This window comes from Drosophila novamexicana, unplaced genomic scaffold, assembly GCF_003285875.2.
Source record: "Drosophila novamexicana strain 15010-1031.04,08,12 unplaced genomic scaffold, DnovRS2.1 tig00000434-arrow-pilon, whole genome shotgun sequence".
NCBI lineage: Eukaryota > Metazoa > Arthropoda > Insecta > Diptera > Drosophilidae > Drosophila > Drosophila novamexicana.
Genome location: NW_020824802.1, coordinates 892,883 through 911,687, shown reverse-complemented (window position 1 = coordinate 911,687; position 18,805 = coordinate 892,883). Strand labels below are relative to the sequence as shown.

At 37.6% G+C, this 18,805-nt stretch overlaps 2 protein-coding genes across 3 annotated transcripts in view; one reads left to right on the top strand and one right to left on the bottom strand.

Moving 5' to 3' along the window:
* The window catches only part of LOC115760357, a 45,751-nt gene extending 35,628 nt beyond the window's left edge, over positions 1 to 10,123 (top strand). The window contains exon 4 of the mRNA XM_030701646.1: positions 10,086 to 10,123. Within this exon, the coding sequence (XP_030557506.1) occupies positions 10,086 to 10,123 (38 nt within the window). The remainder of the gene's footprint in view (positions 1 to 10,085) is intronic.
* The window catches only part of LOC115760422 (aminopeptidase N), a 259,648-nt gene extending 248,260 nt beyond the window's left edge, over positions 1 to 11,388 (bottom strand). Inside the window, exon 1 of one of the 2 annotated variants that reach the window (XM_030701730.1) lies at positions 11,349 to 11,388. The gene's annotated coding sequence lies outside the window, so the exon portion shown is untranslated. The remainder of the gene's footprint in view (positions 1 to 11,348) is intronic. The other variant, XM_030701732.1, reaches the window with a different exon arrangement.
* Positions 11,389 to 18,805: the final 7,417 nt, after the last annotated feature.

Here is an 18,805-nt window from a genome sequence, read left to right as displayed (position 1 = left end):
TACATACGGATAGACGGACGGACGAGCAGACGGACACACAGACAGACGGACATGGCTAGATCGACTCGGCTTTTGGTGCTGATCAAGAATATATATACTTTATGGGTTCGGAGATGCTTCCTTCTGCCTGTTCCATACATTTGGATTTTGCACAAATACAATATAACCTTATACCCATTTTTAATGGGTTCAGGGTATAAAAATGGCGTATAGTAGTTGATTATCGCCAAATAAACAACAAACTTTTTGCAGACAAGTAACCACTGCTTAGAATTCAGGATATACTGGACCAATTAGGACGCGCTGAATATTTTTTATGCATCGATCTTATTTCAGGCTTCCACCAAATTGAACTAGATGAAAAATCTAGAAACATAACATAATTTTCAAGGAGCACTGGCTCTTATTTCTTTACGCGGTTACCATGTGGTCTTAGGGTAGTATCAAATTCATTTATGAGAATGATTACTCTCGCATTTTCAGGCATAGACCTCTCCCAAGCATTTCTCTATATGGATGACATAGTAGTTATCGGCTGCTCAGAATAGCACATGTTCAAAAACCTGACAAGCATATTTTACCTTTGTCGAGAACATAATTTAGAGAAATGTGAATTTTTCATGCACGAGGTAACATTCCTTGGGCATCAGTGCACAGACCAAGGCATCCTTCCAGATGCCAAAAAGTACGATGTTATACAAAATTATCCAATCCCCACTGATGCGGATAGTGCATGACGATTCGTCGCGTTCTGTAATTTATTCACAATTTCGCACAATACTCACGTCATTTGAGTAGATTTTGCAGAAAGGATGTCCAATTCGAATGGACAAGAGAACACAATGACGCATTTAATTACCTAAAAAAGGCAATCATGAAGAGTACAACGGTGTGCAATAGCCAATTGCACACGCATCCCGAGACATTCACTGAGCAATAAAACACCTCAGACCATATGTTTATGGACGGCATTTCTTAGTTAAATCAGACCATAGACCCCTAACCTATTTGTTTTCAATGATAAATCCCACATCAAAACTAACCAAGATGAGACTAGACTTAGAAGAATACCAATTTACTGTAGAATACCTCAAGGGGAAAGATAACCATGTAGCGTATGCATTATCCCGCATAAACGTAGAAACACTAATTGATATGAATATAAAATATTTGTGTATTCTCAAAAGTCAATTGTTATTAACTTGATTTATAGCTCTGCGGTGGTGGCGGGGAGGTTGCGATAAGTATAAAATGAAAGATACTTGATATATATATAATATTCTAGAAACAACATTTCAAGTTTGGTGACTCTAGCTCTTAATATTTACCCAGTTTGTCCAAACGGAAAAGAAAGCATATCAAGTAAAAATCTAAAAAGACATTTATTTTTCTACATCAACTCACTCATCATTCATCGATACCCCATTAAGTTTATCGATACAAGATTATATATATACGTTAATTGAACAACTACATTTTATTATGTTATTCTTCTAAAAAGGGTGGTGTAGTGTGTATATGCATTAAATAACAAATACTAGCGACTGGACAAGCCACTCATTTCCCGTATGTCCAAAGTTACACGCCGAGTGTTATTGACTTCTTTGTTTATAGCGGGCTTCACCCAGATGGCTTAAGTATAAGGCCTGTATTTCAATTATCCTCCGATCATATCCCACTAGTAGTTGGTCACGACTGTATTCCAAAGAGCAAAACTATAAAAGGTCGTCTACTGCTTCTAGGAGCCAACATTGGGGCATTTCGACGAGATCTAGAGGAAACTCTAGACCTAAACTTGGAAATACTTATACCAGAAGATATCGAACATGCAAATGTGCTATTCCTGAACAAGGTTCACTCGGCAGCCCTCATTCCTGCGCCAGTGCGCCGATCAGAAAGCTCAAGAGAGAGACTTCCCCGAGTAATCTATGCACTACTACTGATTAAGAGAAGGCTTAGAAAGCGGTTCTGTCGAACCGGAGATGCAATTGTGGACAGGATCTACCGCAGAGTGTCGAACCGAGTCAAAAAGCTGTTGGAGCTGAATAGACAAATGGAAACCGAACGTTTTTTGGGAAATGTTTCTCCAAATGAGTCTTCAAGTCATTCCCTGTGGAGACTGACGAGAAGGCATAAACAGCAAGCGACCCCTAAATTTCCGATCAGAAAGACTGACTGTTCTTGGGCCAGATCTTCAAAGGTACGTGCTGATGTATTCGCCGAAGACTTGGAGGAACGCTTCAAGTCTTTTAATACAAGCTCTGCAAGCCTCAACAGAAGGGTTTAACTCACACTGGAGAGCCCAGGACAATTAAGCCTCCCAGTTGCTCCTATCACTGTCAACGAAGTCTCAGACCACATAGCCTGACTTAAGACTAGAAAAGCCCCTGGCGAAGATGGATTGACAACAAAACACTTAAAGTATTGCTGGTCAGTGCAGTCCTATTTTAAGTGTAAATCTTTAATGCGGTATTGAGACTGAGGCATGTTCCAAGCCAGTGGAAAACGGCGAGGATATACAAGATCCATAAGGCTGGAAAGAGCCCCTCATCCCTAGACTCATACAGGCCTATTAGTTTGTTGTCCACGATTGGAAAACTCTTTGAACGTTGCTTGCTTACGAGACTGCTGTCCATGGATAGCACTAAAGAAGAAATTCCCCCCTTTCAGTTCGGGTTCCGAAAATCATCGGGGCTGGCGTTCCTCAAGGGAGTGTGTTGGGGCCCACGCTCTATACCCTCTTAACCTATGACATGCCCACTGGCTCTACAATTGAAGTCGCGGATCCACACGACCTTATCATCGCCACTTTTGCGGATGACACATAGCCATCTTGCCAAGAAATGAATGTGTTTACGGAGCACTGACGTCCTGCAGCAATATCTTCACAAATTTGAAATGTGGGCCAAGCGTTGAAATATTGGCATTAATTTAAAGAAATGCGCCAATGTGACCTATGCGATACGGAGGAATATATGTCTGGGAGTATCCTTGCGCGGTCAATTGGTGACGCACCACAACAGCTACAAGTACCTAGGGGTGCACTTAGACAGGCACTTGAACTTTAACAAACACAAGTAACCCTAAAGAAAAGATTGGTAAAGTTAAGATGGCTTCTGAACAGTAGAAATGCGTTATCTTTAAAAAAAATAAAGTAACTATCTATAAAACCTACATAGCTCCCATCTGGCGGTATAGAATCCAGGTATACGGTATTGCTGCAAAGTCCCGTCTTAAAATCAGGATGTTTTAAGCAAAAACGCTCCGATATCTGTCTGGTGCCCCCTGGTATATGAGAACCTCCAATTTGGAAAAAGACCTAAGTGCCCAAAGTCTGGGACGTAATAAATATTCAGGCTGCAAATTACATAGCGGGATTGGGAAACCATCCTAATCGTCTGGCTAGGCGTCTTCTAAATAGGCGTAGGATCGGAGGAGTCCGAACGCGGAGGAGATTGAGAAGGTCTCACCCAATCGATCTCCCAGATCGGTTTATATAGTCACCCTTGTAAATTTGTATATTAGACTTATCAGTAGAATAAGTAGTTGGTAAATATTCATGTAAATTTAATTGAAGCTTTCCTTATAATAACAGAAATACTAAAAAACGCAAATAAAAAAATAAAAATATTTAAATACATATGTAAGTATGCGGCACTTTGTTGCATACAATAACATATGTCGCAGTGCGGACCGATAGTACTCTAGCTGGCCGCTTAGCTGATGGCGCATATCCCCCAGTACGCTTATGTAGCGCATGCCAAGAGTACCATATATGTACTCACCAATGCATGCACATACAACACACTTTTTTTATACCCTTGCAGGGTATAATAATTTTGTCGTAAAATGTGTAACGCATAGAAGGAGACATCTCCGACCCCATAAAGTATATATATTCTTGATCAGCATCAACAGACGAGTCGATAGAGCCATGTCCGTCTGTCTGTTTCTAGGCGAACTAGTCTCTCAGTTTTAAAGCTATCTTAATGAAATTTTGCAGAAGTCCCTCTTTCTGTTGCACGCAGCACATATTTGAAAACCTGGATCGGACCACTATATCATATAGCTGCCATAGGAACGATCGGTCGAAAATTAAGTTTTTGTTTGAAAAAACATTTTGTTTATCAAGATATCTTGACCAAACTCGGCATTTATTAGTTTTACTTCACTCCTCATATATATGCAAAATCCTATTAAGATCGGACCACTATATCATATAGCTGCCATAGGATCGATCGGTCGAAAATTAAGTTTTTGTATGAAAAAACATTTTGTTTTTAAAGATATCTTGACCAAACTCGGCTTTTATTAGTTTTACTTTACTCCTCATATGCATGCAAACTCCTATTAAGATCGCACCACTATATCATATTGCTGCCATAGGATCGATAGGTCGAAAATTAAGTTTTTGTATGAAAAAACATTTTGTTTTTCAAGATATCTTGACCAAACTCGGCATTTATTAGTTTTACTATGCTCCTCATATATATGCAAAATCCTGTTAAGATCGGACCACTATATCATATAGCTGCCATAGGAACTATCGGTCAAAAATTAAGTTGTTGTATGAAAAAACATTTTGTTTATCAAGATATCTTGCCCAAGCTCGGCATTAACTATTTTCCCTGTGCTTCTTAGATACGCGCAAAGCACTATAAGCATTATGAAAAGGTTGGGGGGTATTAGATCTTTGGCGTGCCGAAGATAGCCCTTCTTTCTCGTTTTTAATTATACTCTGCAGCGACAGAGCGACATAAATAATATCTATATCTTAGGTTTTGAAGCGGACAGAGTTCCGAATAAAGAACATTCTAAAAACCCAACGGTGCCAAACGGAGAGACCTTAAACTCGAAAGCATCTGAGTGAATTTTCTTTTCAAGGGTGTGTTCCATTGCGACAATGTTGTTAACTCCAGGAACTGTTATGGGCCTGGGCTTGAGGACCTTCTTTGCAATTTGGGGTTCGGTTTCATCGTCTTTGATGACAGAGGAAGAAAGTTCTGCTGCGCGAGTGGAGCATACATGTTCCCATTTATCGGGGAGGCGCTGGGAGCAGTGGAACTATCACCTGCATTGCTAGTTAGCGTTGTCTCTCGTTATTTTTTTTAGCTAAGTTTGTCAATAAACCAAAGGTTCCTGGAAGGATGGCGTTTTACCTTCGCTCCTTAGAGGGTGCAGACCAGAGATTTTGGCTGCTATGAGCGCTGCAAGACACGGTGCTGGTGCGTCTGTCTTAACCCCTCGGGTGTGTATAGCTGTTATACTTGCATCAGTTACCGGGTATACCGGTGACAAGGGCACACCACGGTAATAGTTGTTGTTTGATTTAGAAGACATTCTTTATTTTGCGCGAAAATAAATAACGCAACAATAAGAATATATAAAGGCTGTAATATAAGGAAACTAGCCTTTACAAAAAAAATATTCAAAATGTGATTTGTCGTGATCGATTCACGAGGTTTTCTTTAAGCAATATCACTGTTTTTGGCCGTCGTGTCAGCACTGGCAAGCTTCTTAATAGTCACATTAGTGAGCGGATTAAAAGCCTTCTCACGAAAGCTCTTATGCTCACACGTACATGGATAAGAGAGGTTTTGGAAATAAGCTAAGGATGTAAATTTTCAGTAGTTCAAGCAAGAACACCGGCACGGGTTGTAAATACAATTTCTTAGTTTCTTGAATTTAACACTGCACTTGTGCAGCGTTCTTGGTGTGACGACCTGCTATGTCCGGGATTTGTTTATAGCGTCCTGGGGCGAGTAGGGTAAGTGTCACTACCATTTCATATTATTGTATTGTATTAATCTATGCACTAACACAGGCACACACGGGAGCACATTAACAAACGTCCGATCCCACAGGATCGGTAACTTCCCATCACTATATCCTTATCATATTAAATTAATACCCTATATACTAGTATACATTATTTCACTTTTAATAAAGCCCTTTTTTCCAATTTATTAGTAAATTAAAATTGTAATACCCTTGCAGAGGATATTATAATTTTGTCCGTCTGTTTGTTTCTATGCGAACTAGTGTCTCAGTTTAAAAGCTATCAATATGAAACTTTGCAGAAGTCCCGTTTTCTGTCGCAACACACATGTTAAAACCAGCTGGATCAGACCACTAGAAAAAACATTTTGTATTTCAAGATATCTTGACAAAACTCGGCAAATTTTAGTTTTACTGGCTCCTCATATAAAAGCAATATCCTATTAATATCGGACAACTATATCATATAGCTGCCATAGGAACGATCGGTCGAAAATTAAATTGTATGGACAAATTTTTGGTTTTTCACGATATCTTGACGAAACTCGGCATTTATTAGTTTAACTTTGCTCCTCATATATATGCATACTCATATCAACATCGGACCACTATATCATATAGCTGCTATAGGAACGATCGGTCGAAAACCAGGTTTTTGATTAAAAACCTTTTTTGTTTATCAAGATATCTTGACCAAACTCGAAATTTTCTATTTTCCCGGTAATTCTTAGATACGGGGTTGGGTCTGCAAGGGTATTAGATCTTCGGCGTGCCGAAGATAGCCCTTCTTTCTCGTTAACAATGTTTTGATTACATTTTGTGGGAGGTCATTTTTTGTCCAGAGTATTTTAATTCCATGTACAGTTTCTTTGTGGTATATTGTGTCCGATATGTGAAGAATTCTTTTAATACAGCCCATTGCTGTATTGACTAGCATACTCTTAGGGGGTTTAAATTTAAGTTGAGTATTCGTCCGGCGGCTATGTTGTTCGATCTACTTACTAAAGAGTCTAAGAATGGTAATTTCCCGTCGTTTTCTAATTGAATTGTGAATTTAATGTGTCTGTGGAACGAGTTCAATTCTTTCAGAATTTTATGTGCTTCTAAATTGTCCGTTATGGCAAACAGGTCATCTACATATTTGGTCAAGTCTTGGTTTTATTGTCAATTTATCCGTAATGTTGTCTAATAGTTTCTCCATCACTATATCTGCGATTACTGGGGAGGCTGGTGATCCCATTGGCATTCTTTTAGTTGTGTGTATTTAAAATATCTGTTTTGTATTTAAAATATCTGCTTTTCTGTATACCTATGTCCATAGATAGTTGTTTTGGTATACTTGTGTGTTCTTCTAACTTTTTTGTCTTATTGTGCTGGGAAACAAGAATTCTATGTCAATAGAAACGAATGTTTCCCCTTTCCTAATATGGAATTGTTAACTCTGTCTTTAAAATCTACCATTGTAATTTGAGTCCGTTGTCAGATTTTATAATATTTTAATAATATATTTGCACAGCCGGTAAGAAGGAGATCCGATGGAGCAACACATTGGCCTCAGTAGTGTTCCTTTCTTATGTATCTTCGGAAGTCCATGTATTCCGAAGGTACCCCTGTTGTCGTAGTCATCTTATTTCTTTCGTCCTTTGAAGAAAAACCCATCTTGAATAATTTTGCACGAAGTTGTTATTCCTTGTCTGTAGTCTTGATGTCGGACCCTGCCTTAGTGTTCTATACGCGCATAAGTCGTCTAAAATATTTGTCATTTTATTTTTGTAATCGTCCACATTCATTGCTTTTTTGTTACATTTATCTGATAATAAGATTTTTATATTTTTATGTTCATTACAGAATTTACGTGTCTGTTCCACTGTCACCAATATTGCTCGATCCCTAGTGTTTTGGTTATTCTTAGTTTTATGCTCTTTAACCAATAGAGAGAATTTGGTGCGCGCCCCTTGTGTTTCTTTTTCTTTTATTTTTTGAACTAACTCTTCACCGTCTGTAATGTATTTTAAAAGAGGGAAATCTCTTTTATTAATCGGGCGAACTTCGGCCACTTTGCGAGTAATGCTTCTATGTTTGGCGGGAATTGTTGTTCTATGTTTGTTTTTGCTGATTCCATATGTTTCGTTTGCTTTTATCATAGTTTGTGTTTGTGATTTATAAGTAAGTTAATTATTTTGGTGTGGTAAATATGTGTGTGTCTAGTCAATGCTCTTTTTATGTCAGGGTGGGTTTTGTTGTCACTCGTCAGAATAGACAAATGCTTTGTCAAGTTTTTTAAGAAGTTAGGTATTAAGTTCGATTTCCTACATTTTAACAAAAATGTTAAGCTAGATTTAAGTTTGGTTAATTTTACCAATGTTAATTGGAATTTGTTAATTGTTCTTTGTGAATGCTTATATTTAGTTTTGATTTCTGCGTAGCTCATGTTTGCTATTTAATGATGGTTTTGGCGTCCTTTCCATAATATATTTATATAGTTGGGTGGCTCGAAGAATAATATTTTCTCTACTAACGCTTTCCATCTTAGCTGTAGGCTCTTATAACGTAGCTGACAAAAAACTATGAACAAGTAAAATGTTCTATTCGGGATTCCCAGACCCCTCTTATTCCAACACCAATGCAAATATCGAAACGCGCTACACGCTCGTTTGTAGTAATAAAGATAAATTTAAAAAAAGTGCCCTTTGCAGGTTTCGAACTCGCAACTGACCGCATTACTTGCTGTCGACTCTACTCAACAGTCACACCAGCAAAAAAAAAAAAAATACTTTCCCCGGTAGGGCTCGAGCTCGCGACAGACCGCACTACTTGCTATGCCTCTACTCAGCAGCCACACCAATTAAAAAAAAAAAAAAGATGCAATTACCATGCCATAGACTGCGAAGCAGACGCGCATGAATTTGTGTGTACGTATACAGAAATTCTTAAAGCTACTGCCCCATTCAATTGCGCAGTTGCATATAACTTTGGTTTTTCTTAACCGATTATTATGACTTTTTTTACAGTATATCTTCTTGTACCATAGAATATTTGTGTATTCTGAAAAAGTCAATTGCATTTAAATTGTAGTTTAAATTGGTTGGCAATAAAAGTTAGGTTAATAACTTGATTTATAGCCCTGTGGTGGTAGCGGGAAGGTGGCGATAGGTAGGAAATGAAAGATACTTGAAATATCTATAATATTCTAAAAGCAACATATCAAGTTTGGTGATTCTACCTCTTAATATTTACATAATTTGGTCAAAAATTTGATGTTGATATCGATTCTTATCGATTGCTTGAAAACGGAGTAAGTTATCGATTATCGAAAACAAACTCGCTAGAGCAGGCAGGAGCAGACTCCTTAGCTCTTAGAGGGACGGACAGACAGGACATGGCTAGATCGACTTGGCTATTGATGCTGATCAAGAGTATATACTTTATGCGGTCGGAGATGCTTCCTTCTGCCTGTTACATATATTTACATTTGCACAAAAACAATATACCCTTGTTACCCATTTTCAATGGGTTAAGGATATAAAATCATATCTTTAGTTTCGATTGTCAAATCTAAAAATCATAGGGATATTAACACATTACTAACACAAAAGTTTCGCTCATCGTCTTCTTGACAATGTCGAACAAGATATCAAGGCATACAAATTTATATAGGAATATCAGCTTGGAACATATTCTATCAGATAAGACCACAGCGTCTATGTTTCGTTTGTGTGCTTAACCTTGATAGGACAAGATAGGACAAGCACAAAATTGAGTGCATTATACGAAATCAACATCTGAATTCTCACATTTCACCGCTCTGCTTTAATTCCGATATTTTATGACACATGCGGTGACACATACAAAATTTACCAATATTTGAAAGTTTCCCGCCCTGATGAATTTCTACAACACAGATTATATCACGACGACTCTGTAGAAGCCTACTAGTGAGACACGTAAACATATGGTATGAAGACCAGCGCCTTATATCTATAGTTATTCGATGGGATTTTTGTAAGGACAATCTAAATTGTTTAATTGCTCTATGGGTGGTTTTTCGAATTTTATCATCTTGCTGTTTAATTCTCAAAAATTCTGCCTAATGGACCAGTTGCTAAGTATACCAGCATCTAGCATCAGCTACCAGAACTTATTCATTCCCAATTCTATCACAATATCAAAAGTATTCAGTCAAACATTACATGGATAAAATGGATATAAACATGGATTCCAGTGCATACTCAGATTATACATATGTGTATGTGTCCAATCGAGTGATACACATAAATGACAAATGAAACTCTTTCTTTTATCCACAGATTCTGACTGCTATACAAAAGAAAAGTCTAGGCCTTAGACGAAATTTGACTACTGACACTAACCATACGATGCATAGATACACCAAACAGCGTTTTTATATGAAGCCGCATCTCGCTCAGTGCACTACGTGGCTACGGCTGATGCTTTTTCCCAATATATGCTTACAAGTTTTAAATCCTACAGCCCAAATACATACATACATACATTTGTGTTTATGCATGTGCAGAGTGTGCCTCGCTCTCACTTATTGCTCATTGCGCACTAGTGTGCATCTCTTTATCCCTGCATAGCTTCACAAAAAACCCCATATATTAAGAAAAAGCATCAGCCGCAGCCACGTCATGCAGAACGTTCGGCTTTCGAGGCCAAATGGATTTTAAGCTCGCGACCCTTAAATTGCTTTTAATAAAGGTGTGTAGAGTAGATTCTACTTTCAACAGGATTTGTATTTTCATTCACGATATGAACTTTGAGTTGACGAAAATACGGTTTGAACAAAAAGGTAGATTGCACTTTGCAAGAATGTTCGAACAAGCAACAAAAAAACAATAGCTGGCAAAATATTTACACATACAAACTCGATCTCCTAGAGGCGAAGCTGAGCGACCTGCGGCGAAAGCGCAGACTCACCAATTTTCAAAGAAACCATTGAAGAATCAGTAATGTCATAACATTTTGAAAGACAAGCATTAAAGAGGTGGTTAGGTTTATACCAAAAATTGTCTGGAGGCCGCTAAATTTATTATGGTTGTCGCCCAGAAGCAACATTAACGACAGCCGGCGACTTGTGATATAAGAAAGTATTGTTTACGAAAAAAAATTCATGCACTCATATAAGTTAACACTTCGTCCGCTATGAATGCATACATTACACATCGAAAATGTTATAAACCACCGCTTTTTAAAGCATGCGCCTAAAATCTTTGAAATATCTAAACCAGGTGCGATATTTATTAAATTGGGGGATTTGGGGTATTTAGGAATAAAAAATAACTAATCAACTTATTCTGCTTTGCGAAAATTATTTATCAAATTTAAGCTTAATTTTAAAGCCTCTAAGATTGACCGGCGCACGGACGGCTACGGTAAGCAGCTTCGAAACTCAACCTGTCTATATAGATTGTAAGTGGATCAGAATGTTCAGCATCTATTGGCTAGATAAAATAATTGCTTTGTATTTTTACACCCAAAGATTATCTTATTTATTACTTCATTTTATTAATATTGAAAAAAATTATATTTAAAATTCTAGTGTTGAATACCTCTTTCAGATTTATCGTAATATACGCAAATACCGACACATTTGAGTGGAAAACCTGAACTAACCGCCCTGTTCATGAGCAAGTTTTGTTTTGCCCTTACTACGTGAATATGTATCACATTGATATAAAAATTAATTAATTTACCCACATGCCGTATGTATTACTACAATAGACCAATTTAAAGCGTATACGTGTTGTCAATTGGATTAAATTATTTCGAGCTCTCGTGAACACTTTTATGCATGTAGATAAGTATTAAGATTCAAATTTGCGTTCCTACTTGACTTTCCAGAAATTCGACTGCTGTGTACAAGACTAATTCAAAACAAGTAAGAGGTTCTTGTCGGGAGCTCCCGACTAGGGTCTACCCTGAACCCTCTAATTCCAACACCAAATAAATTAATAAAAAGAAGTTCCCTTGGCAGGGCTCGAATTTGCAACTAACCGCATTACTTACTGTCGACTCCACTCAACAGCCCACCAGCAAAAAAAAAAAAAATAATAATACTTTCCTCGGTAAGGCTCGAACTCGCGACAGACCGCACCACTTGCTATGCCTCTACTCAGCAACCACACCAACAATTAAGTACTTATGATAAAAAAGGAACTAAAATAGCATTACAGAAAACAGTCGCATAGACCATGCTATTAGAATGCGAAGCAGACGCGCATGAATGTGTGTGTGTACATGTATACAGAAATTCTTAAAGCTGCTGCCCCATTCAATTCCGCAGTTGCATATAAATTTGGGTTTTCTTAACCAATCTTTATGAAATTTTCTACAGTATATCTTATTGTACCATAGAATATTTGTGTATTCTTACAAAAAATCAATTGCATTTAAATTGTGGTTTAAATTGGTTAGCAATAAAAGTTGGGTTATTAACTTGATTTATAGCTCTTGGGTGGTAGCGGGGAGGTGGCGATAGGTATGAAATGAAAGATACTTGAAATATCTATAATATTCTAGAAGCAACATATTATGTTTGGGGGCTCTAGCTCTTATTATTTACCCAATTTGCTAAAAAAAACAGGATGTCGATATTGATTTTTATCGATTGCTTGGAAACGGAGTAAGTTATCGATTATCGGAAACAAACTCGATCTGCGCGGGAACTAGGAGCATCTACATCTAAAATTAGAAATTCTAAAATTCAAGTCTTTAGCTCTTATAGGTTCTGAGATCCTTTGACTCATACATACGGACGGACGGACGGAGAGACAGACGGACATGGCTAGATCGACACGGCTATTAATGTTGATCAAGAATATATATACTTTATGGGGTCGGAGATGCTTCCTTCTGCCTGTTACATACATTTGGATTTTGCACAAATACAATATACCCTTATACCCATTTTTAATGGGCTCAAGGTATAAAAAAAGTTCCCTTGGCAGGGTTCGAACTCGCAACTGACCGCATTACTTGCTGTTGATTCTACTCAACAGCCACACCAGCCAAAAAAAAATTGTTTCCCCGGTAGGGCTTGAGCTCGCGACGTCAATGAGTATTATTGAAAAAAAAAAAACAATTAAAATAGCAGCACAGAAAACAATCGCAATTGCAATGCTGTTGATAGAATTCGAAGCAGACGCGCATGAATGTGTGTGTGTACATGTATACAGAATGTCTTGCAATTTGCGCTAGCTGCCCTTTGATTTTTCTTAACCGATCTTAATAAAATTTTCTACAGTATATCTTATTGTACCATAGAATATTTGTGTATTCTCAAAAATTCAATTGCATTTAAATTGTGTCTTATATTGGTGGGCAGCAGAAATAGGTTTATTAACTTATTTAGAGGAATCGTTGTGGTCACTAATGTGAAAAAAAATTCTAAAACAATTTGCATATAAATATGTACATATAGCTGCATACATACATAGCTGTATGTCGACACTTATATGCTGATAATCCCAACATGTCTGAGTGATACAGAGCGATACTGATTCAGCAATCCATACACACATATGTATGAGCGTACATACATGTGTATGGATTGCTGAATCAGTAATACGACGCACTGAGAAGAATCATATGGCACCTTTATCATTATTAAATCCATACATGAACGCGGCTATGTGGACCGTATTAAGAAATGAAGAACAGTTTTTATCCAATTATAACTGATGCTGTTGCGATTTTTCTAACCTCTGTTTGTGAAAGTGATGAGCAATTTAATAGGATCTAACCAGAAAAAAATTTTTATTTTATTTTCTCGGTTTTTATTTATAATCCTAATCCTAGGACAATAAATAAATTGCTAAGAAAATAAAGGAAGATTTAATAAAATAATAATCAGTTCAAGCAATATATTTATATTACATTTTAGTTTGTTTTTTTTAGCTTGATTTATGACTATATGTGGATGATCCAGTATTTTTAAGACCAAAAGGAAACGGGCAAAATTTGTACTTCGCTTTATTAACAGAAAACGCAGTCTTTTCTCGGTCTTTTTATGCTAATTATATCTGGTGGAAGAGAGATTTCAAATCTAAGAGTGTAAAATAGTGTGCCTTTCCCATATTTGACAGTATAGTCGAAATAGAGGGTATAGGGTATTTGTCGTCGATAGTATTCTGATTTAGTTTTCGAAAATCAATAACAAATAGTTTTTTCTATGACCCGCTTCATCAATACCTTTTATGTCTACAACCTAAATGGTGTTATAGTAGAGGGACTTGGACGACCCGTTCTCCCGTTCGCGAGACGTTGTTAACTTCTGCGTTGACAAAGTTGGGGTTGGGGTAGAGCTTCGAGTATACAGGCTCCCCTTCCGTACGTATGGTGGCTATTGTATTGATATTGTAACGCAGAGACTCGTTTAGATCCGCAAAAGCCTTTGTTATTCTTTAATAGCTTTAATAGCGGCTGGTACATCGTCGCTATCAATTTTTATGAAGTTCACATTTTGAAACTTCGTAAATTGCAAGGACTCCGAACAATGATTAAATTCGATAACATTTTTTACTACAACTGCAACTTGTATTTGTGCAATATCTAAATGTATGTAACAGGCAGAAGGAAGCATCTCCGACCCCATAAAGTATATATATTCTTGATCAGCACCAATAGCCGAGTCGATCTAGCCATGTCCGTCTAACTGTCCGTCCGTCCGTATGAATGAACATAAGGATCTCAAAGCCTATACGAGCTAGAGACTTAGATGTAGGTGCTTCTAGTGCCTACGCAGATCGATTTTTTTCCGATAATCGATAACTTACTCCGTTTCCAAGCAATCGATAAAAATCTATATCGGTATCCTGTTTTTTGGGCAATTTTGGCAAATAATAAGAGCTGGAGTCACCAAACTTGGCATATAGCTTATAAAATAGAATATATATATGCATTTGATGTTGGAAGAAGAGGGTTCAGGGTATCCCCTAGTCGGGAGCTCCCGACTATAACCTCTTGTTATAATTACTTTTTTCTAAAGATTAAATCCAATGATCCTATCAAACTCTTTTTAACGGTCTTGTATGCTTATATGTTTTATATGTATGTTTTAGTATGTTTTAGTATTAAAGAGGTGAATTAAGCATTTCATGAGCTTGCTATAAGGAATCGACACTTAGCAACTGGCCTTAAGTGGGCTAAAACGGACAGTGGCTTAATAAAGTTTTTGGAGGCGCCTGAGATACAGCAGCCTCATAATTTGCACCGCCACCGTATGAGTTATGTACCGGAGGATGGAGTTTCCCCTAAAAAATTACAGCTTTCGGCGTCAGAATATTCTCCTCAGCAGCAATCGGATCGGACTTAGCTTGGTTTTTATTAAAAGAAATTTGCTTGGAGCGAGACGACTGGTCTTTTTCCATGGGCTCTGAGTTTATATTACCCTGATAATTCGTCGGTTGTCTGTACCGTGAAGACGAATCTATTTCGATAGCCTCTGGTATCTGTCCTTCAGTGTTCTGTGGATAAGGGCGTTGTGTAGAGCCGCCCGAATTGGACTAGCTTTTAGTGTAGTGAGGGTTCTTGCCATGTCTACCTTGATTCTCAGCATTTTGTAGGTCTCTTGGCCATTATTTTGTCGTCGACCCTAATGTCGTCGATCCCCAGGCTTTTGGGGCTTTTCTTCCATATGCCTAGCAAAACTAGTTGCGAACATATAACGGTTGGCCAAGGCCAATGCAGTTAGCAAATCTCGACGCTGGGCTGGAAAAACGGCTGATTGAAGGGATTTGTTCAATCCCGACAAGAATATTTGCAACGCATCGCTTCTAAATTTCTTATTGAGAACAGTAGTCGTATTCGTCATAAGTTTTAACTTTTTTTCGACTTCATCATAATATAAATTCTTCATCAGCATCAATAGCCGAGTCGACCTAGCCATGTCCGTCTATCTGTCCGTCCGTCCGTCTGTCCGTATGTATGAACGCAAGGATATTAGAACCTATAAGAGCTAAAACTTAAAAATAAGCTGTACGTCCTCCTAGTGCCTGCGTAGATCTGTTTCCGCTAGTCGATAACTTACTCCGTTTTCAAGCAATCGATAAAAATCGATATCACATCCTGCTTTTTGAGCAAATTGGGTAAATATGAAGATCTAGAGTCACCAAACATGATATGTTGCTTCTTGAACATTATATACATGTCAAGTATCTTTCATTTCATACCTCTCGCCACCTCCCCGCTACCATCTCAAAGCTATAAATAAATTTAATAACCCAACTAATATTACCAACCAAGCCACAATTTAAATGCAATTGACATTTTGAGAATATACAAATATTCTATGGTACAATAAGATATACTGTAGAAAATTTGTTAAGATCGGTTAAGAAAAAACCAAAAGCTAGCGCAAATTGCACGAATTTCTGTATACATGAACACACACATTCATGCACGTCTGCTTCGAATTCTATCAACAGCATTGCAATTGCGATTGTTTTCTGTACTGCTATTTTAATTCGTTTTTTCTCAATAGAATTTAATTATTGGTGTGGTTGTTGTGTAGAGAGCTCGGGACCTCCCGACTAGAACTACTTAATTGCTTTTTACAAGTTAAAACTACAAAAAGCTACTGTTTGACGGTAAACAAGAATACTATATATCATGGCGACAGGCAGTAATTAAAAACAAGCCATTCAATAACCAGGATGAAATCCCGCACCTTATCAAATGCCAAGCTAACGGTAACATTTCAGCCAACAATCTGGCCAATAACCTGCAAAAACACACAGGTAGCTTTAAGCAACGCCCGTTTATCAGAAATAATACACGTCGTCGTGCTACAGAAGGCCAACACAATTTTTTAGAACACCATCAGGGCCATCGATGCAGAGAATTAATCATACGATCCAGGGTAAGGAAGGGACAAGTGAGAGTTATGATTCTGTAGTCCAGGTAGAAGCCGTGGGAGTACAAGACGATTTGTCCGAGGTAGAAACTTGCAATTTTGTGGAGGTGGATCCCGGCTACCCTTTCCACAAGATCATTAGCAGGACAAGCCATAAAGATCGTTATCCTTATGGAAGCATCTGGCTGGCACACTTTGCGCCATTCGAAAAACCATTCCAAGTAAAGTAAAAATACATGGTCACACAACAATAGAGCAGAAGAACTTAATTAATTTATAAATAGATTTCAAATGCATTACCGGTTCCAATCTTAGCAAGTAAGAGGTTCTAGTCGGCAGCTCAAGACTAGGGGATACCCTGAACCCTTTCTTCCAACATCAAATGCATATATATATTCTATATTAGAAGCTATATGTCAAGTTTGGTGACTCTAGCTCTTATTATTTACCAAAATTGCGAAAAAAAATTGGATATTGGTATCGATTTTTATCGATTGCTTGGAAACGGAGTAAGTTATCGATTATCGGAAACAAACTCGATCTGCGCGGGAGCTAGGAGTACCTATATTTAATTTCAAGTCTCTAGCTTTTATAGGTTCTGAGATCCTTGCGTTCATGCATACGGACGGACGGACAGACAGACGGACATGGCTAGATCGACTCGGCTATTTATATACAATATACCCTTATACCCATTTTAAATGGGTTCAGGGTATAAAAAAAGAAAATAGTAAACAGATGATTTTAGAAAATAAAATCATTAATCCCACCTTTTGGCAAACTATCCTATCCGACAAGGAAGGTTCAGATTAATCTAAGCTCACAGCAGCAACAAAATCATATTGGAATTAGATCATCAACTGTTGATAAAAATTATAAAACAAAGATAAAGCACTGGAAAGCCTTTATCGATGAACATAAAGCAAATATCATTCAAAAACAAAGTAAAAATTAAGGTGGTTGACGCCCTGTCCATACAAGCTTTTATAAAACACGTGATATAAGAGCCATTCCCTTCAGCAACTTGCAGGTATTTCGAACACTGGCTGACATAGCTGACCAAAAAAGAGATGTGACCACTGAGCACAACACCGCGCGGGACAAGAAAACGTCAATAAAATATTTCGTGACTATGTAATTTTTAAATTGACCAGACTAGCTACGGAAATTGCCGCAAGCTGCAATATTGGTTCAAAGGATAACCGTCACCTAGTTGAACAGGCCGTAGCCAAAACGCCCATACCACCATTGACAGGATAACTTTTAACATGCTTGTCGACATTTTTTCCACCGATAAGATAAGACAATATTAAACGGACAGGTGGAAAGACTTAACAGTATCTTAGCCCGTTGCTTGAAATTTGAAAAACAAATTGTCGACAATATTGACCTAATCCTTCTATCCACATTTGCATATCATATAACTATTCATTCCGTCACAAACAGAAAATCAATAGAAACAGTGCACTAAGCCTTAATAGAGTCAGAATCCCAGTTAGGAAGAAACTTCAAGACAAGATAAACGACAAGTGACGAAAGAATTGATCGACGCCGACCTTTGTACAACGGTTCTTATAAAAGGGAGGGTAGTCCATAAGGAAAGCCTCAGGTAGTATGTTTAAACATATTTTTTATTATATTTTTATTTACTTATTTTTTTACATTTTAAAGGTGCATTTTCTCTCTCTAGGCTAAGACTCGTTTTAATTTTGCTACCTATTACACTTGTTGGGCTAACAAGCTTTTTTATTAGCACTTAATAGCGAAAAGTTAAGGATGTTATAAAAATGCCGCTTTTTCTTTTTTCATGCAACGGGTTGATTTATTTATATGCTTACAGTGAGTTTTTTGACAATATGCGAAAATGTACAACTTTTAGCGAAGCAATCGAAGCACGAGACAAGAGTGAATTGCGGCGTCGCTAGCATTGATGCGCTAACCGCTTAAGACAAAGTACAAAAGGTAAAAGAACGCGATAACAGAAACTACGATGAGCGCAAAGCGATACGCGCTAGATAGTTAACAGCAAATAATAATGAGCTATTTTATGACATGCGAGAAGCGCCCATCAAAACAAAATAGTTATGCAAACATAATACTAATTTAATTTTTAGCTGCTGAACCGAAGAACACTCCTGATCGCAACAACGAAAC